Genomic DNA, 22,054 nt, shown 5'->3' on the forward strand with positions numbered 1-22,054 from the left:
CATCACCAGACTGGAAATAAACAGAGGAGAGAGTGTTATATCTCTTATATATAACAATAACTCAAAATGATCCCATCGCATTGATGAGTATGTGAACTTTCACAAGTGTCAAATGTGTTGAGGTTTGTCTGGCCACTAGAGGGCGGTAAAACATACTGAATATACTCCTTTTTGTTGGTGTCATTGACGACAATATCAGCACCTCCTGGCTTCAGATCACGCTGGTGCGTCTGTGGAATCAGACATTTCAAATCAAATCTTTTTTACATTTGTCTGGTTTCAGAATATAAAGCACAAGCTGCAAGAAGCTAAAGCACAAGCTGAAAGTCTACCTGTCCAAAAAGCTCCTCGTCGATGGCGAACCGGAGGTCCAGGTCTGTGGGGTCGTTCTCCAAAATCCATCGCAGTGAATTAAAATACTCGTTGTCCTACAATGAAATATGACCCAAAAACAACTGGATGACAAGTGTTTAAAAACAGGGCATGAATGACTTAACCCAAGTTCAATGGAACAATAATCACATCATTAGTGGTAACAGCACTTTAATGAGGTAAAATATAACTTTTACGACCTACTAATAACTCTGGTGTTTTTTGGAATTAAATACTACTGCACTGCAAAATCTATACCAAAATGTACCGTTATTTGAAATACATTTATTTTATGCTAAGTATACTACAAATACATTTACATATTTATGTACTAAATATAAATACCCTGCAATTATACTTTTGGTATACAAAACTGGTATACTTAAAGTCTGCTAAATTGGAACAACTAATTTTGTACTTAATGCACTTTAGTTATCCGGAAGTACAGCTTAAGTTCAACTAAAGATACAGTATACTTAATATATTTGATTGTGCTCAAGTGGAACTATTGAAAGTATACTTTATTTACACTTGCATTTAAAGACTGATATTATACAGAGATCATTACTAATAGTAATATTAAAACATATTTAGGCTTAATATTAAGAAATGTGCATTATGGAATAAAGAGGTACTCCAAATAAAGTTTAATTATAATATTTATATCAGTAAGTCTCAAGCGATATGTCAGTAAATATTTTGATGTATTTGTAGTGTACTTAGTATGAAATAAATGTATTTTAAATACATTTTGGTATAGGTTTCTTTCACTACGGTGTACACATTGAAAAAATGCATTAGTTGTGGGGATTTCCTTAAAAATACATTATAAATATAATTAAACACAATATAAATAAATATGATTTAACTGATAAACAAATAAAAAAATACATGTAAAAATAGATTAATAAAATAAAAAATAAATGCATGAATAAAAAATAAATAAAACATGTATATATATGTATATATATATAAATAAATAATCAATCAAAAAAAATAAGAGCAACTATGTTGTTGTAGTGGACTTCTACTATTATGTGTAGTATATATACACATTAACATTACATTACATTATACATTTAATACAACAAGTGTCCATTTAAAATGTCAATTTGAGCACATTGCATTGTGGGATACAGTATCTCACAGTCATATACTGTACAATGAAATATTTGGAAAATGCTGTAGGTCATTCAAGTTCTCCATGCTAAAAAGATAATAATAAATAAATACTATTCACTGTGAGCTATTAGTGTGCAATTTCGTAGGTAGTACTGTATACTAGATTGGAATGACAATATGTTATAGCCATTGTAATTTCTGAAAAAGGACAAAAGTGATGTTTAGAATTGATGCTGATTGGTTCAGGTAGGGCTGTCACTCACCACTGACTCCATATCCTGTAATGTGATTGGCTTCTGCAACATCATCTTGTAGAAGGGCCGGATGAAGAATGCTGTGCAGACAAGTACAAAAAAACATGTATAAGCCATATGAGGTAAATGATGACAGACTTTGGCTCTTGACACACTGTATGCATGCAGATTGATCTAAATGTAACAACAGTAAAATACTGTGAATATGAGTTGTGGGTATTTATATTGGTCTTGACAGGTTACTCACCATCCAAAAGCTTCCCGTGATAAACGGCCATTCCAGCCACACGGCCGATGAACTTAAAATACGACAGGTGGTCCTCGTTACACAGACCTGAGTTGGGGTTGATCTGCAGGGTGTAGTTATCCCTGCAACATTCACACGGCACATCTTTAAAGTCCATCTTTGAAAAGGTTTTTCCATGCACAACACGCAAGACTCTGTGGACCCTTTTCACACATAGAGTTCTTCCTACTACATGGTTTTTGTGTAAAAAAAAAATATATATATATACTTTTTAAAATCTTTTTTCATAAATAAAAGAAATATATTATATAAAGTTGATAAATATATATAAATTAATATAAAATAAAATTTAAATGAATAAATATGAGTCTATAATGAGTATATAATATAATATACAGTATATATATATATATATATATATGAATGAAAAAAAAAACAATTAAATGAAAAAATATATATATATATATTTTTAAATATTATAAAATATATTATGGAATATAAAATGTAATGATTTTTTTATATTTTATATTATATAATTTAAAAAAAAATGTACATATCAGTTCCAGATTCCTAGAAAAGTTTAACACTGTGGTGACTGTGATGACGCATTCCCACAGTTATCAACATTGTAAATCTAGCAAATTGATTTACATTGATAACACTATATTTTGCGTTTTGTGACTTAGCATTAAATACAGAAAACTAGTCATCGCTACGGCGTTTCTAATACAACGGCTGAGGGAAGACTGCAAATTTGACATCTTTCTTTCTTCTCACCACCTTAATCAATTTTTCAATATTATTCCTCTTTTTGAAAGTTGTGGAAACACTATTGTGATTTTTTTTTTTTTGCTATTGGGGCAAATTGGAATGCAAAAATTATATTTGCTTACCCAAGTTTACCCAACTATGACGACTTAATCTGAGAATCCTGTGAAATGTGAAAAGGGTGCATTTAAAGAGCCAGGGTTAAGTTCCATCACTCACGTGGCAGAATACTCAAACAGCCCATAATATGGGTTGAACATTTCCTTGGAGATCAGGAAGAACCATTCCCGGGCCACGCCCCCATAGTCGAGGCCCTTCTCCCCCTCGAACTCCACCCAGAGACGGGCCTTCAGCAGCTCCGAGCGCTTGACGGCCAGGATCCGTCGGTACGAGTCCTCCAGAAGAGCGTTACGCCTCACATTCAGCTCGAAGCGGTTCGGGATGTCTGCCTGGAGACCGAAGAAAAGATTGATTATGATTTTATTACATTTTTAAATTCATTTAGGTTTGGATCAAGCATGTTAGGTGACGACCAGCCCACACAGTATTGGATGCGTTAGTGGCACAAAAACAATCAAGTCAAGTCACCTACATTTATATAGCGCTTTTAACAATATAGATTGTATCAAAGCATCTTTACAGTGATTATAGGAAATTAAAGTAACAATTGTTTTGGCTTTACAGCAGCTCTAGAGTAAAGTTATTGTCCAGCTAAAGTTAGTTTTTGATTGACTCACTTCCGTTGTGAAGATTATTAGTTATTAACTTAGGGCCCGCTAACACAACACCGTTTTCTCATGGAAGACTATGAAATCAAAATACTGATCCCTTTAAAATAATGTGGACTGATGAATTGTGCAAAATAAGACAAGGAATGTCAATTGTGTCACTTTTGATTTTACGTCATCTTCAAAGTGGTGAAATCAAGTTAGTGTACATCTACATGGCACTAGTGTGAGCTTTACATTCACTAATTCAGAAGTATCCGACCTATACTAGATTCTTTGGTAACACTTTACAATAAGATCTCATTTGTTAACATAAGTTAATGTATTAACTAACATGAACTAACAATGAGCAATACATTTGTTACAATATTTATTAATCTTTGTTAATAAAAATACAGCTGTTCATTGTTTGTTCATGTTAGTTCACTAATGATAACAAAAACAACTTCTGATTTTAATAATGTAGTAGTAAATGTTGCAATTAATATCTAAGATTAATGAATTCTGAATAAGTATAGTTCATTCTTAGTTCATGTTAAAGTTAACTAATGAAACCTTATTGTAAAGTTTTACAGATTCTTTAGATTTTATAACTACATTAATTGTGATAACTGTCGGGACTTGAACAAACCCTTCCATAAAAAAACACCGTATATAGCTGGTCTAGATGTTGAGATCGTAATGGGACAGAAAAAGCCTGAAATGGACTGAATGTGAAGGACAGTGACGTACCGGTTTCTTCAGTTTCTTGCGGAAGTATTCATACTTCTGTTTATAGTCTCTGGAGTAAGGCACGGCCTGAAATAAAACAGAACACAATCACTTCACCAATAACCCATCAGCTCTTATCAGCTGTTCCTGATCCGACAGAGATCATTCAACTCAACCAGGACAAATATAACTTCCCCTCATGACATGCACAAACCCCTTACAGGAAATGAATGGGAAGAAATGTACAGGGTTTCAGGCTCAGAATACTTTTAGAAACAAGATATGGCAAAGATCACTGCAGCCCGTCTCAATGTGATCCATTAATGGCTTAAATGTCCGTTTCTATTGGCTCGGTCTTCAATACCTGACTGTACAGAAACATTAACAGAAACAGAAAACCACTTACCGGACCAGTGATGGCTGAATTCTGCAGTCTTGGATCTTCCCACTGCGTGACTTTTGTGTCTAAAAACACAAAACATAAAATAAAAATGTGTATAAACAAAATAAAACAGAGTATAAATAAAAATATTAATTAAAGAATAAAATCAATTTGAAAAACATTTACAAAATATAATATAAAGATTTTTTTAAATATTAAAATTAAAATGGAAATAAATAAATAAATAATAAATATAATTATTAAATTAAGTTAAAGTATGGTATATTGAAAAGTTATCAATTAAATAAAAATAAGGTTAAAAACACAATTTAAAAGAGTTTTAACAAATATCGTATAAAATGTATAATAGAAAAGTTATGAATGAATATATATAAATGAAATGTAAATAAATATATATTGAATAATAAATTAAAAATATTAAAATATAATAGTACGGTATATATAAATTAAATAAAAAATATGCTTAAAAACATAATATTAAAGAGTTTTAAAAATATTGTATAAAAGTTCAACTGTGGGTTTTTCGGATTGGTGTGGTTATGAATGTGCCACTGACTGTGATCGATGTAGAAGATTCTGCCGTCACTATGAACTCGCTCCTCCCAGCCAGGCTATAACACACACACAGACACACAGACACACACACACACACACAGACACACAGACACACAGACACACACACACACACACACACACATGTAGTGTTTCCATGTTTTATGGGGACTTTCCATAGACATAATGATTTTTATACTGTTCAAACTGTATATTCTATTCCCTTACACTAACCCAACCCCTAAACCTACCCATCACAGAAAACTTTCTGCATTTTTACATTTTCAAAAAACATCACTTAGTATGATTTATAAGCGTTTTTCCTCATGGGGACCAAAAAATGTCCCCACACGAACAAGGATTTCAGCTATTGCCATCCTTATGGGGACATTTTGTCCCCATAATGTAGGGTTTACCAGGCCACACACACACACACACACACACACACACACACATACACACATACACACACACACATTTTCAACCTCTGTCCTGAAAACCATATCAATAAAATCATATTATGATTATGACATCAGCGATGACATCGTCCATCGTACCGGCAGTGGGCCGAGGTCAGTGGGGTCAAGGGAGACTCTCCTCAACTGCATGGGAACCTTCAGCCGGGGGTCGTCCTGTGACCGAACAGGAAACAGGATGGCAAACACAGGAAGTACATTTCAGCATGAACAATGGTATAGAACAAAGAACAGAAATGAATAATGGTATAGAAATGAAGTACTATAGTTATATACATATGGTAATGCCATGTAATATGATGTCAAAAATAAAAGTATTTCCGTTTGTGTCTGTCGTACCCATGAGGTGGTCTTAGTGTTGTGGTCTATGAAAAACGCCCGTCCGTTTGGAGCGCTGCGCACCTCCCAGCCGGTCGGCATCAGACCCACGGGCTCCGGTGTGTGTGTGCGTGTGTGTGTGTGCTGCGGGGACACTTCCGGGGAGAGCAGGGGCGGAGCGTAACCTGTGGGATTCTGGGAGAGAGACATAGCCCCGCCTGTCACCTCAGAGGGAGGCTGTATGAGCTGAAATACAGAGGTCAAAGTTCAGGATAGAAACATTATGCATTATTACGCCACAAATTAGGACCACACAGATCAGACAGAAATCGCAATTGATCTGGTGCTTTAAACGCGTGGCAACCATCTGCCTAAACTTGTGATGAGATGCACTTATAAACAGGCTGTGTTCAACAAAACAGAAGCTTTAAGGCATCCCTGCATTTTTCTGCCAAAATAAAAAACTTGATGGTTTAAAATTTACAAATGAAGAAATAAAGTTGGTCATAATTAGTTCTTATTATTATTTCTTTCTTATTTTGTTTAAAAATTGTATTTAGTAATCATAACAACAATAACAAAAAATTAAATTAAATAAAAAATTTAGACAGCCATAATTAGTTCTGTAAAATATAGTTCTTCTTCTTCTTATTATTATATTCATTTTCTTAAATACTTTTATATTTTTTATTTTAAAGTGAAATATTACAGAAGTGCTTTCTTATTTTGTTTAATATTTTTATTTAGTATTAATAATAATAATTATTAAAATCACTTTTATTGTTTATTTAATTGTTATTACTAAATTATTGTTTAGTTTCATAGAATAAAAATGTATAATAATAAAAAAGATAATATCTTTTTTTGTTATTATTATTATTTTATAGTCATTTATAATCACAATTTTTGGGCCAAATTGTGCAGCCATAAAAACAAGCAAAGCAAACCTGTAGCTTAAAAAAAAAAAAAAAAAAAAAAACGGTCCACCCGGAAGGAGACGCACCTGAATGAGCGGCCGTGTCCAGGTCGTGGTTCTGCTGTTGTGATTGACGTAATAAAGTCTCCCTTTACTGTCCTGCTTTTCCTCCCATCCCGGAGGCAGCCCGGCAGAGGTGGGTAATAGCTAAAGGGAAGAACAGAAAAGGATTAAAGTGAGTAAAAAAAAAAGAAAATGTAGAGAGAGGTGAAATGAGGAAAGCAAAAATGGAAACAATCCATTACAGATCGTACGTTTGGTTTATAAATAGCCATCAGTTAGCAGTTTGCCTCTCAAACACACTGTCCTCTGGGAGCAGAAGAGTGATGTATTGCGAGGTTCAGGGCATGCTGGGAAATCTGGGGCATCTAAGATTACACATCATGTGCTGGGAGACTGAGCAAAACACTCAGAAACTAGAGCACACGGCGAGAGTTCGGTCTGGGCTCGGACGGGGAGGTAACACTTTACAATAAGGTTCATTAGTTAAAATGAACTGCACTTATACAGCATTTTTAATCTTTGTTAATTTCAACATTTACAAATACTTTATTAAAATCTTGTTAACATTAGTTAATGCACTGTGAACTAACATGAACAAACAATGAACAGCTGTATTTTTATTAACTTACATTAACAAAGATGAATAAATACTGTAACAAATGTATTGCTCATGGTTAGTTCATGTTAGTTAATACTAGGGCTGCACAATTAATCGAATTTGTAATCGCAATTACATTTACGGATGCCACAATTATGTAATCGTTCAAAGGCGCAATAAAAAAAAAAGTCCACTTACATTATTCAGTGCTTAAGATGTATTTTTCTTTCAACAGCTTATCTTAACTTAAGATTTTAGTTTTAGTGAAACATTACAATACCAAGCATATTTTTACTTTGGTTCGGTTTCTTTAAAAAAATATATATATTTTTGACATTTGTGAATTAAAGCTACAATATGTAAACATTTTGTAATGAAATATCCAAAAATCACTTGCAGTGTGATATATTTCCTTCAGTCTACTTACAATATCCCAAAAGTTCCCAAATATTTTTAATTTCAGAGAAATTCCAATTTTAAATAATGTCTCGTCCATGTTCACTTGTCGCCTGTCAATGGCGTAATATCCGCGTTATCCCTGGTTTCCTCTTGTATTGCTATAGTAACCATGGCAACAGACGTGGACAACAGCGTTACGTCTAGCAACACGCTCACGCTGTTGTTGTTTCATTCTAATATTATGGATCATGGCAAGCAGACTTTGGACAAAAGGAGAAATAAAACGAGGATCAACATCAGCGTGGCGTTTTCGAGATACCGAGAGCTTCGACTTGACAGAGATACTTTATTAGACAGGTGAGCAAATTGACATAAAACTGATCAATGTTATATAGTTCAACATAATGAAATATTAGAATATGATCAGTATGTTATTCTAATGTTGATCTAGCTTACTGCTAGTCTCATGCAGACAAACTAACACATATTATAACATTATAACTTTCAACACACTCAAATTAGGGCTGGTCCGAATACCATTTTTTGAGCTTCGAAGCTTCGGTAGTAATGAACATCGAATATTCGAAGCTTCGGCGAGAGGGGGCTGAACATATTCTTTTCACTAATAAAGGCAGGAATCTCTGTGTTGGTCTGTCTTTTTGCATTTTGATTATTTGGAGAACCGTTCATCCAACCGACTTCACAAGGGAGTGCAGTGTTGCATTTGGTGCAAAATAGATGGACACGCGAGACGCGACACATTCAGAATTAATAAACTTTTAGTCAGCTACAGAACAGCGCGAGCAGGAAGCAGCGCACCTCACGCGGGCAGGGTTTATATGCTCCGAGAACGGACACTCCACTATGATATAAAACGCACACACACAGGTCTGTTAAATTAAGCAATACTTTTAAGGTAGTCTAATATTTTTCTGACTAACAAATTACTGACACAGTAAAGGGTAGATTTAAATAAAGAAAAACGAAATTTAAATAAAGAAAAAAATTAATTTAAATAAGGAAAAACGAAATTTAAATAAAGAAAAAAATAAATTTAAATAAAGAAAAACAAAACTTAAATAAAGAAAAACGAAACTTAAATAAAGAAAAACGAAATTTAAATAAAGAAAAATGAAACTTAAATAAAGAAAAAACTAAATTTAAATAAAGAAAAACGAAATTAAGTTAAATTAAAAACGAGATTAATTTAGATTGATAATAACGGGTAAAAGGCTAATACATTTTGTTCTATTATTCTATTTTCCACAATGTCAAAGCAACGCAGTTTTACCCAAAACACAAGCTCAGGCATGCACTTCGGTCCATACAAACTCCGCTGTTCTGCGCTCTAGCCAGAGAACACTCCCGTTGCAGTTCGGCGTCGGTTCTATTTCTAGCATGCACGCATTTTCCGCGTGGCTCGAGCCGCGCCTGAGACGCGTGTTTCACACAGGCAGTGTGCAAACTCCAACCTGTTAACATGGGAGCTGAAATAAAAACGTACATGCCACACAGCTGAGACGCTCACGCCATGCAGCCAGTGTGTCGCCGGCCTTATTCAAGCGCGAGTGAGAACCGTTTCGCGGGGGATCCCAGGTGTGCAAAAAAAACAAAAAAAACCGAATATTCGAATGTCAAATTTTCAAATCGAATACCAACCCACCGAACGAATATTCGAATATTCTGGTCCAGCCCTAACTCAAATGCATCTTAGTGTGATAGTGTGTAGACCAAGTGAAACAGCGCTGCGTTTCCTCACAAGTTTCATTCGTCTAATAATCTGACCTGTGTGAGTATTAATTCAGCACTTGCGGGTAACGTTGGTTTGGTAGAATGAAATGCCGTATTCCTTTATATCCGCGGGACTCGCGTGTGGCGCTGATATCTGTCTCTCATTAGCAATCGCGCCCTGCTTCATACCACAGTCATGTTAAAAACATCAATGTATTCACTCATCCATAAACGTTATTAGATCCATCAGCATGATGACAAGTTCCATGATTGTGGTTATGCGTCATCAACCTACGCTTTTGTTATTGTAAGAGGTTAGCGACCCCTAGCGGCGAAAAAATGACATATTGTAGCTTTAATGCTATAGAAAAGCAATAAAACGTTGTTCAGGAAGAGTGTTTTTTTTTAGCTTGTTTATTTTGATATAACAATATGGCTTGCAGTCGCTTCAAACAATGGTATAAAGCTATTCAAAACATCATTCAACGTAAATTGTGATAATCGTAAATAATAATCGCAATTACAATTTTAAGGGAATAATCGACAGTTATGATTTTTGTCATAATCGTGCAGCCCTAGGTAATACATTAACTAATGTTAACTAATGAACGTTATTGTAAAGTGTTACCGACGGATATAAATGAATGTTTCAGTGCGCTCACCACAGGGTGGACCGGGTGCTCTTCCACCGTGAGGGTCTGTGCGCTCCCTCTACGGCTGCCGTGACCCTGAGGCTGAGGAAAAACACAACAGTTTAACTAAATATGAGATGAAACTACACACTCTGGTATGGTAAACATTATTTATATAAATGTTGTTTACACTGTTACAAACACACTGGCTTTTAATATAACAACTCCACCGCTGCTCTCCCCGGAAACTTTCACTGCGCACATTACTATTGATCTCAATTTACACTAAATTATCAATATAGTCAATGTTTAACTCACTTAGATGGAGCATCATGTGAATCGTTAAGGAATCCGTCTCTTGCACCAGCCAGAAAAAACGTCAAGACCTATTTTGATTTTTGTATCAGTGGCATTAAGCCACTGATACAAAAATCAAAATAGGTCTTGACGTTTTTAGGAATATTTAGGAATAGGTCTTGACGTTTTGAGGAATATTCCTTCTATGACACCTCATATATATTTGGCATCTTTAAATAAACATTGTAAGAAGTTAGAAAATGTGTGAGTTACTTTAAGTATTTAGTTAGCATTAGTTTGATTTGAATTGCTTGTGTCACACTATCATTCAAAAGTTTGGGGTCAGTAAGATTTTTTAAAAATGTTTTTTGAAAGAAGTCGGTTCTGCTCACCAAGGCTGCATTTATTTGATTAAAAATACAGTAAAAATTATAATATTGTGAAAAATTATTCTAATTTAAAACAGCTGTTTTCTATGTGAATATATAGTAAAGTGTAATTTATTCCTGTGATCAAAGCTGAATTTTCAGCATCATTACTCCAGTCTTCAGTGTCACATGATCCTTCAGAAATCAGTATATGATGATTTGCTGCTCAAGAAACATTTCTGATTATTATCAATGTCGAAAACAGTTGTTCTGATTCATATTTTTGTTTTCGCGATTCTTTGATAAACAGAAGATTCAAAAGAACTGTTTATTTGAAATACAAATATTTTGTAATATAATAAAGGTCTTTACTGTCTGTTGATCGATTTAATCAATAGACTACTTGCACTATTTCTTGTGTCACATTTCAGTTTTGACATAGTACACCTCAAAATAACAAAGTACAAAACTTAAATTAGTTTATTTCTGGTTATGTATATTCTAAATGTGCTGCAGTTACCTAGTTGACTAAACCTAAAATGATTGTCCGTAAAAAGATTTAAAAAATCGGGACATTTTCAGAGACAGGAGAAGAGATATTCAGCTGATAATTACTATCTAAAGAATTTTCCAAACTCAACGCAACATGACGTTTTAACCCAACCCAAGCATTTTATTTACTTGACTTTGTGGGTTGTGTGTGAGTCTGTGTGTGTGTGTGTGTGTGTGTGTGTGTGTGTGTGTGTGTGTGTGTGTGTGGACTGACCGTTAGGGACATGCGTCTGTCGTTTCCTGGCTGAAGTCGACTGAACTCCTCGCAGAATCCTGTGAACTCCATCGGGGAGTGAGGGGGCGGTGGCGAGCGCTCGCTGAGGCTGTATAACGTGGACTCATCTGCCGTTATGATCTCCCAGCTCTACAAAACACACACACACACACAGATGTGAATGTGTGTCGTTTGTCCATGAGTTCGGAAGAAGTCAAAGAAGTATGTGTGTGAGTACCTCAGGTGACTCTCTGCGCTCGTGGTTCTCGTCATGTTCAGATATTTGTCTGCGTGTGAGGAACGCCCGCTGGGACTCGTTGTGTGTATCCTGTCTCTGCTCATTGTCTCTTTGAGTGTCCCTGTAAATCAGGACAAAACACAGACTTCAGTGCTCAAAATGACCCAGAAAGACTCAAATAAAGCAGGTGAGGACGCCGCTGACCAGCCGAGAGCAGAGGAAGGAAATAAGAGCCCCGTCTAAGGTATAACAGGATGATTGACTTCTGAAGAGTTTTATGTAAGGGGTAATGACCTGCTGATTGTTGAAAGTCTTCAGAAAATAAATCCATTATGTCTCACACACACACACACACACACACACACACACACACACACACACACACACACACACACACACACACACACACACACACACACACACACACACAAAAACAAAAAAAACATATTTAAAGGGGTCGAAATTATGTTTATATGTTTCCTGATTATGAAAATTCCAGAGTGAAAGAAAAACAAAAAAGAGAATAAAATAAAATAAAAAACAAAAATAAAACAAAATAAAACAAAAAATAAAATACTGATCTTTAATCTGAAATCTGAAATTTTAACATGTTTTTTTTCTCGATCAAAGTGCAGAATGTATATTTGATGCTCTAATAAAAAAATAAAACTAAAGTAAATAAAACTAAATATATAAAACAAAACAAACTAAATATAAAATAAAGTTAATTGCAAAATGCATATTTAGTGTACTAAATAAATCTGAATAAAAAATAATAAAAACTAAATAAAATAAAACAATACAATAATATTTAATTAAAATATATTTTAAAATAAAAAAAAAAAAATACAAATTAAAAATGTAAGCTTGATGTACCAATAAAATAAAATAAAATCGAAATAAAAAGAAATATAAATAAAATATAAATTAAAGTAAAATAAATACTGACCCTTTTAAATGTAAAATCTTAACATTTTTGCGCAAAATGTATATTTGGCCTTTTGCGCAAAAAGTATATGTGATGTACTAAAAACAAATTGAACAGTATTTAAGTTAAGTAAATTATAATTCAGATGGTCAAACATCACTGCGACAGCAAGGTCATGGGGTCAAAGTGATTGAAACCATATGACAAATGAATGAACGTAAAAGACAAATGCAAATATTTACATTGAGCACTGGGCTTGTGTATGTTGTTGGGCTTGTGTATGCATGTTTCTAATGTGTGTGTGTGTGTGTGTGTGTGCGTGTGTGTGTGTTTTTAAGGAGGTGATAATTACTGGATGGTGGGTCTGTGCCACTGTGTGGTCCTGCTCTCATGGTTGACGTAGTAAGTTCGTCCCAGGTTGTCCTGCCTCTCCTCCCAGCCAGGGGGCAGCGCAGGCAGCTGATGGGGGTGATGAGGACCGCACAACTCATGAGGCTCCAAAAACTCCCAACCAGGCTACAAGACAGAAATTCATTTCATTCATTTATTCTTTTATTTCAGGCAATGGTACAGAAGTACAAGGCAAACAAAATATTGTTAAGTCATACAGTGCAAAACAAACATACAGTATTAAACTATGACGATCGAATTATGCCTGAAAGGGAGTGGGAAGAAGACAATTTATTTAATCCCACCCCATGACCCCATGACCAGAAAATTGTGATAATTTTCCCCATGAAATGACCAGAGTATTAAAGGGGTGTTTGATTATGATTTCACTTTTCTAACTTTAGATAGTGTGTAATGGTGCTGTTTAAGCATAAACAACATCTGCAAAGTTACGACGCTCAAAGTTTAAAGCAAAGGGAAATATTTTCTTTTAAAGAAATTGCTTTTTAAGGACTATAACAAACGGCTGGTAGGGACTACACAACATTCCACCCGGATTAGTGACATCACAAACCCTAAAATTTACATAAACCCCGCCCCCGGGAACACGATTTATAGATTATCATGACAGAATATGCTAATCAATGACTAGAAGATAACTACACATAAGCTACCTTTCATTTGCATTTAAAGGTACAGACACAAAATAGGTGCGTTTTTGCTCACCCTCAAAAGTGACTATTTTAAATTGCTATATAGAAATATCTGTGGGGTATTTTGAGCTAAAACTTCACATGCACACTCTGGGGACATCAAAGACTTATTTTACATCTTCTGAAAAGGGCATTATACCACCCCTTTAAAACATTGAGCTGTTACTTCTCTTACAAGCAATTCTATGGGGAAATCCTCTGTTTGTGTGATCATTTGTGGTCAGTACTTTGTTACCAGCCATTTAACTGCTTTTCATGCCAAGTGATTCATGGTACACACTTAATTCCTGTGAATTCAGGAATGAGTAAGCTCTATTTAATCTACTGGCGGTGTAGTTTTGGAAGTCTGGAATCGCGCCTGTATTTCTCGTGCGATGTGAACACACCCGACACCACGATCAACACGGCCCTCGTACACTGAGAACGTGCTGGAAAAGTACACAGTGACTCTGCTGGCTCTATAATAAAGTTATTGTGCATAAATATAACCCACGTGTTTAAGCACAAACAAATGTCTTTAGTTTGCTGAAGGCTGTTTCTTTTGTTTGGAAACTCGATGACATTCAATGCTAGTTCAAAGAAAGCACATGCATGGTACAGGACAGAACGCTTACAGCATTTCAAAACAACAAGAACAAAAGCTCATGGTTTAGCGGTGTTTATCTGTGTAAAACTCACCGCCATTATGCTTTAATGCTGAAGGCAGCTGCTAAAGATTTAATTGCTAAAGTTTTCTGAATGGTTTCTTCGTGACCTAATTTAAAATATGGCTCAGGCCCCAAAAAAATAAATAAATAAAAGAATTACATATATATATTTATATAGGGGCCTGAGCCATATTTTAAATTAGGTCACTTAACATGATCGCTTGTTTCTCAGTAAAAGTACAAAAATAAAATAAAATAAAATAAAATAAAATAAAATAGGTACCGGTAATATCTTTACATGATCTTATCTTATGCATGATCTTGTTTCAGTAAAAGCGAAATAAAATAACAAAAACTAATTAAATAAATAAATAAAAAATCCTGAGCAAATATCTTAGTTAATATCTTAACTCATGTTTTCTCAGTAAAATCAGACAATAGTTTTTTTTTACAAAAATAAAATAAAATAAATTACATAAAAATAAGTAAGCCCTGGCCTTGTGTTTCTCAGTAAAAGTGTAAATTCTGCTTAATTTATATTTTATTTATTAAAAAAAATGAAACCATAGTAACATTGATTACGAAATAACACAAATAAATTGACTAAAAAACACATTAAATTCAAAAAAAATTATCAAAAGCAAATAAATGCAACATCCAAAAATGTTAAATGTACAACAATTTCCCACAACCATAATTCCTGATTTTCCCTTCAAGGCCAAAGTCTGTCTATCTGTCGTTCTGTTCAGAAATAACCCCCATCTTAAGGTCAAAACAAGTCTGAGGAGTAGAATAAGGCAGAATTGTGCTTGAGGAAAGAAAGCACTTTAGATAGCGGATAGAGGAATTGTAAATGTTTACGTGACCTCTCCATCCAACACAAATACTGTTGTAAACTACATGAGTAATGATACTTCATTTAAACAGATAATTCCTTTAAGTCATTAATGTACTGTATATATATATATACACACACAGCTGCGCTTTATTGTGAATCATTACAGCATCCTTTATCTGTGATTTTATTCATGATAGCACGGCCCTTCATCTTACTGCTCAATTCCACTTTTTTTAGTTCTATTGAAGAACATTGTAGAACTCTAGAATTACAATGTGTTTGTTACCAAAGCTTGTGTTTGTGTGTGCATTATTCTTACATCCATATTCTCGGTTAGTTCAGCAGGGTCGTCCTCCGCATCGCTGTTTTGGGGCAGGTAAGTCATCTTCAGTCGCAGATGACCTTTCACCCTCGACTTGTGACTGTATCAAAACACATACATCAACAAAAATGATCATAGTACCAGAAAAGTATATCAAGTATATCAACGGTGTTGATGTGTACATGTTTCAAATGAAAACAGTGCACAGTTACATGATGTCATAGCAGGTCAAAGGGCAGATCACAACAACAACAATGCACAGAATAAAGCCAGTGAACGTTACACTAAAAACCATCATGTTTGGGAAATAAAGCATGCAGGTGTTCAGGTGGTGAAAACTGCAGTAAAATCTCCTGCTAACCTTCTCGGGTGCAACAGGAAGTCCTTGAAAGTGTACGGCCTTTCATTGTTCGGATTTTCTGTCTGTAGATATAAATATAAAGAAAGCATAGCATAATTAGTAACAGTAGGTGTTTTGTATTTTTTTATCTGTTATTTGTTATATTTACAAATAACCAGTGCTGAAAATAGTCTATGAAACACAGAGTCATGTGGCTGATATTTTTAAGTCTTAATGTTTATAATCACTCAGCCAACACACACACACACACACACACATATATATATTTATAGAGAGAGAGTTTAATGTTCACAGTGACTAATAATGAGTTGCAACTGAACCGTTAAAAAACCAGAAGGTTTATTTTACGATGCCATGTTAAAATGGGAGCGTCTCCGGAGACGTGTGAGGTCGACCTTCGAAAAATAACAGCTAGATTTAACCTAATGACAATACAAGTGAGGAGCTTCGACAAAAAAAACGCAGTATAGAAAATAGAGTTCAAAACACAAAATAAAATGATAGTAAATACTCACAGGGATCTGGTGCAGAGGAACATCCACTTGTCCGAGGAAGTCATCCCTCGTCTGCAGGGAATCAAGAAAACAGAAGATTCAGTCAGAGAAACAAGTGGATATAATACAAACTAAATGAACAAACATTGACTGAGCTCAAAGAGTCTCAATGTCTCGGTCTGTTTAAATCCCGAATCGATCACTCATCTTACATACTTCTTTGGACTTCAGCCAAAAGAAACAGCCGACCAATTACCCAAAACATCCGTTTGCTTAGGTTTCCTATTATTTCTGACAATATGAGTGCACATGTACACAGATAAATGGGCCTGCTTCATTTCAAAACAAAACAAACCATTCTAACACACACACACACCCGTTGTGTTTTCTGGTTTTATAGGGACATATTCTCTCCCCGTACAATAACTCTACCCCTAAACCTACCCATCACAGAAAACTTTCTGCATTTTTACATTTCCAAATAACATCACTTAGTATGATTTATAAACTCAAAAAATGGCAAGGATTTCAGATATTGCCATCTTTGTGAGGACATTTTGTCCCCATAATGTAGTGTTTACCTGAACAACACACACACACACACACACACACACAATTGCTGAACCCTGCTGAGGATTAGTTAACCCGACCAAGAACATCAGTTCATACTGTGGTTGTTTTCTCCTTTCTTCCTCCATTAAACCTCTCAACTCTTTCTTCTCTACACGTACATTTTTAATGTCCACTTACTTGAACCCTTATCTGATTTCATGTCCTGTCTGTTCACCTTTCATCTACTGCGAATTTAACACTTGAAACAGGTTCAGTTATTCATAGAGAGCTGTGTTATGAAGACACTCTTATCTGAGACTGTACAGTGCTTTCATTGTTTACAGAGATATAAATACATGTGTTATATATAAACAAGGCTTTATAAAGATAGACTTCCCCGTGGTCTAACCCTCAGACTGTGAGCGAGCTGCAAAAATGGAGTGAAGGTAAAAGTAGGCCGAAAGAGAAAGAAGAAGAAAGGGAGCAAGAAAGAGAGAGTTTGTTTTCGGAACAAAATCATTCCCATCCTCAAACCTTTTCCAGCTGCTGCTATTCATTTCAATGCCTGGCTTTCATACGCTTAGAATAATTTTAAACACATTTTATACCAAGCTTTATACACACTCTGTCATTATGTTAACCGAAACAATATGTCAAGTTAAATACACGTCACCTAAATGAGGCGTAAAAGCCATTCGCGTTCAAAACGCTGTCAGATGTTTTGTTTTATGGTAGCGAGGGCAGCAAGAAATAATGACTGACCTTACACTAAAACATGTCCATCTACATACAGTATATGACTTCCTTGCAAATGACTTACTCACTATCAAAGGGTGGTTTAGGGTTTTACAGCACGTATAAACCCATTATGATGGCTAAAACACATATTCCCTCCTTCTCAAGGCCAGCCTCACATATTCCTGTTTGTTCTGTATTCGGGTCAAACCACAGAGCGGTTCTGCCACAGCGCCGGGCCTCGGATCAGACCACAGACTCGATCTTTGCACCCCCGCGTAAATTAAATGTAACCAAGTAGTGAGAAAGCTCTGTTAGTGTCATCATCTCAGTACTTATTAAGCATGATATGCTGCATAATTACCATGTCTTATTAAGAAAAGATGAGTGATTTAATGGAAATTTTAAATGTATATATATCATGAACATACATGTATATATATATATATATATATATATATATATATATATATATATATATATATACATAAATTCAGAATTTTTTTAATTAAAATAAATATCACAATTCTCCCACGATTCTGAACACACAAGTAAACAAAACTTAATGAATGATTCAATGACTCACTCATGAAGACTTGTTTCATTAATGGATGAAAAAGCCTTTTTTTTAACAAATCTCTTAAAGTCGCATAATTTTATCAATAATCAATAATTTGATCCCTTAAAACTCATCTTTGACCACCAAAATGACATATTTTAATGTTTTTTCCTTTTTTTTTGTCATGCCTTAAAATATCTTGAATGTAACTCGACACCCTTGCTTCATTTAGTATGCGCGGTTCTATGAATATGCAAATGAGCCCCGCCTCCACTCACTCACTCAGCTCAGAGATCCACTCGTTGACGATCACACGTCGATCTGATTGGTTACAAGGTAGTTTGTGACGTCAGAAACACCAGCGATTTCAAACCATGTTTTTGAGACTGTCTTTGGTTCACTGCAGTTTTAAGTAGAAAATACTCAGCAATGATGTCCACTTATGAATTTACACATGGTTTGTCTTAAAGCATATTAACACCACATAGATGTATAAACAACATTAAAAGCTTGTTTTCACCACAGGGGGACTTTAAGTGAATGATTGAGTGACAATTAGCCTACATTTTTTAGCAGTCACTTGTCGCCACCTACTGGTGTAACAATGTAATTGATACAATTGTTATAAGAGTTACTTTAAAAATATGTTTTACTTCATTTTGATCACTACCGTAGACATCGGTGTTTAGCTTCGAACTATAAACTTTTATCCAGTACTTCTGAGATAATTTGAAGTATTGTAAGAGAGTTAATGATACTGTGTGGATGAAAAGACTGTTTGTGAAGCTGTTTCATACCTATATTGAATGATTCGAATGTTTTGCTATGATCGTACTTGACAAAGATTTAATAGACATAACCGAGTCATTGTCATTTATGAACAAGCACGAGAGGGTGTTTGAATCGAGATCGCGATCTTTTAATGATAAATCGTGCAGCACTATATACAGAATATATCTGTACTATATCAGAATATATCTGTACTATATTCAGTATACAATATAGAATAGTATGGGAGAGTATACTTTATACAACTTTATAACTTTCTATCCATTGTGAAACCAGGCAACATGTTAGCGAGGCAAAAAACGGAAAACTGTTGTGAAACTATCTGTAAACGATCAGCGCCATCTGCCTCGCTAATGAGAAGGAAAACAGTAAAGGACGCCAAACGTTTGAAGGAACTTAATGGAGGAAGCTGAAAGTCAACAATTTTCTGCTAGGAGAGGAGCATGACTGCCGGTTTACTACTGCAAAACACCTGACAAACATTTCCTCAAGATCACACACATCATTAGAGTTTGAATCACATCTAAACGCTATTGAACAAAGCTCATGCTCATTTCTAATCTTTCAGAAGTTTTTTATGTAAAGTAAAAGGACAGCCTTTGTTGTCCATCCAGTGGCTTTTTGGAAACTGTATACAGAAGAAAACCCTGCAACACAAGTGCAGCAAATACCAAATCAACCCTAGTCTTTCACAAGTATATCACACACGTATCTATCTAAATCTAACCCAAGAATTAACGAACATCAGCATAATCATCCAAAATAGCAATTTTGATTTGAAGCTGCAATAATGACTTTGTGGAAATGAGATCTTGCCGTTAAAATCAACTTCCATAAATGTGATGCATTTTGGATTGAACAAAAATATTCAATGTGACCAAAATGAATGGTGGGTCTTTGACCTTCAATACAGTAATGATAACCAGAACTCAATTACTGCACAGCTATTCATATACATTTTAGAAAGGCAGGCTAATTGCATTTTGATGAAAGGTGACAAGTCGTGCACAATAAGACCAGGAACAAGTACGAAGTCTCGTTCAAGCAGCCGTCACAGAGAGACATCTAATTATTTTCATAAATCCATTAGGTTTTCAAGCACTGCGGGAGGAAAGACATGCAGAGATTACAAGTGCTGCCCTGTTGACCGATAAGAGCCAATCAACCACACAATGTGCTGTGGAAAATCACAACACTCAGCACACACACACACACACACACATTCACGCACTAACAACCCCCCCCGGCGCTCATACACACGGACGTTTGACAACTCTTTAGAAGTGCGCTGATTGCATTGACCTTTGTCAGAGGTCAGAGGTCACATAATCATGTGTTAAACATTTCCACTGTCGAGCACAGGGTGTTACGGTGTCCTTGAGCGGGAAACAGAGGAACTGGACCAAAACCAGTTACCGATCTAGACCTGCTCGACTCATTAACAGCAGAAACGTTTGTTGGCCAGACGCCCGGAGGCGCAATAATGTCCACGTCAAGTACAGCAACAAACATTCAGTCTAGTTTGCTGAAAAGCACAACACTCAAAGAAATGTTGCACAACCACTTCCTCCTCCATATGCATGTAAACCAGTGGTTTTCAACCAGGGGACCATAAAACGACTTGAAAGGATATAGAATGTTATTATTTTTTAAAAAGGCTTTAAAATAAGCTGAAACAGCTAAAAATTAAGATGCAATATGACAACATATTTTTCTCTTTATTTTGACACACCAAATACTTTTTGGAAAACCTTGGATGTATGAGGACATTTTAAAAGTGTAATTTCTAGAACTGAAAAAGTCAAGGAAATTAATAAAATCTTAAAAAGTAATGTAATTTCATATTATTTAAATATTTTATAAAGGTAGACATTTCTATATTAGTTATTAATATTAGTCAGTATTAAAAATTTATTATAATAATAATAATAATATACAGGTGAAACTCGAAAAATTTGAATATCGTGCAACAGTTCATGTATTTCAGTAATTAAAATTAAAAGGTGAAACTAATATTTAGTAACTATATACATATGCATGATTATACTTTTCAGAGGGCCGACATTTCTGTGTTTAAAATCCTTTTTAAAAATTGATTTCATGTAATATTCTAATTTTCTGAGATTTTGAATTTGGGGTTTTCATAAGCTGTAAGCCATAATCATCATATTTATAACTTTTGCACGATATTCTAATTTTTCGAGTTTCACCTGTATTCTGTAATTACAGAAGTTAGTAATTTAATTACTTTACTTATAATTATTTTTTTATGCTACTTCTAGTTTTTCACATTGAGACTTCCTGGAAAGTCAAGTAAATTAATAAAATCTTAAAATCATGTAATTTAAAAAAATATTTAAACATTCAATCAGATAAAAATTGCTGAGAAATTAACATTAGTCAGAAAATAATAATGTTAGATACTCTGTAAATATAAAAGTTTAAATACTTATTATGTTTTTTTATTTTTTACATTGCCACTTTTGGAGAAGTTCTTGACCTGGAAAAGTCAAGGAAATTAATAAAATGTTAAAAAGTATTTAAATAGTTATCAGGTAGAATATGCTGAGAAATTGCTAATAGTAAATTAAATTTTTTATAAAAGTAAAAAATGTGATTGCAATGAATTGCATTTGTTATATGCAAATACCTTCTGACTGTTAAATCAAAAGCATGTAGCAGCATCTCGTAACGACAAACATACTGGATCAAATTACATTAGACGTTCCCAAATCCCCTGGCTGACCACCAGCTCAGTTTCTGTCGA

The 22,054-nt window shown here is 34.6% G+C and overlaps 1 protein-coding gene across 2 annotated transcripts in view; it reads right to left on the reverse strand.

Moving 5' to 3' along the window:
* The window catches only part of nedd4a (NEDD4 E3 ubiquitin protein ligase a), a 43,730-nt gene that overhangs the window by 8,395 nt on the left and 13,281 nt on the right, over positions 1–22,054 (reverse strand). For both annotated transcript variants that reach the window (XM_077194642.1, XM_077194641.1), the window contains 19 exons: positions 16,674–16,724; positions 16,159–16,220; positions 15,795–15,897; positions 13,240–13,403; positions 11,960–12,080; positions 11,722–11,871; positions 10,321–10,392; positions 6,955–7,074; positions 5,973–6,197; positions 5,715–5,789; positions 5,162–5,216; positions 4,609–4,667; positions 4,224–4,289; positions 2,983–3,212; positions 1,996–2,117; positions 1,758–1,828; positions 333–428; positions 157–230; positions 1–10 (listed from right to left, as the gene is read on the reverse strand). The exon at positions 1–10 is cut by the window's left edge and continues 51 nt beyond it. In XM_077194642.1, coding sequence (XP_077050757.1) covers positions 1–10; positions 157–230; positions 333–428; positions 1,758–1,828; positions 1,996–2,117; positions 2,983–3,212; positions 4,224–4,289; positions 4,609–4,667; positions 5,162–5,216; positions 5,715–5,789; positions 5,973–6,197; positions 6,955–7,074; positions 10,321–10,392; positions 11,722–11,871; positions 11,960–12,080; positions 13,240–13,403; positions 15,795–15,897; positions 16,159–16,220; positions 16,674–16,724 — 1,926 coding nt within the window. The remainder of the gene's footprint in view (positions 11–156; positions 231–332; positions 429–1,757; positions 1,829–1,995; positions 2,118–2,982; positions 3,213–4,223; positions 4,290–4,608; positions 4,668–5,161; positions 5,217–5,714; positions 5,790–5,972; positions 6,198–6,954; positions 7,075–10,320; positions 10,393–11,721; positions 11,872–11,959; positions 12,081–13,239; positions 13,404–15,794; positions 15,898–16,158; positions 16,221–16,673; positions 16,725–22,054) is intronic.

The sequence above is a fragment of the Siphateles boraxobius genome, unplaced genomic scaffold, assembly GCF_051911475.1.
Source record: "Siphateles boraxobius isolate OS27281-9 unplaced genomic scaffold, OSU_SipBor_1 32, whole genome shotgun sequence".
In the NCBI taxonomy this organism is placed as follows: Eukaryota; Metazoa; Chordata; class Actinopteri; order Cypriniformes; family Leuciscidae; genus Siphateles; species Siphateles boraxobius.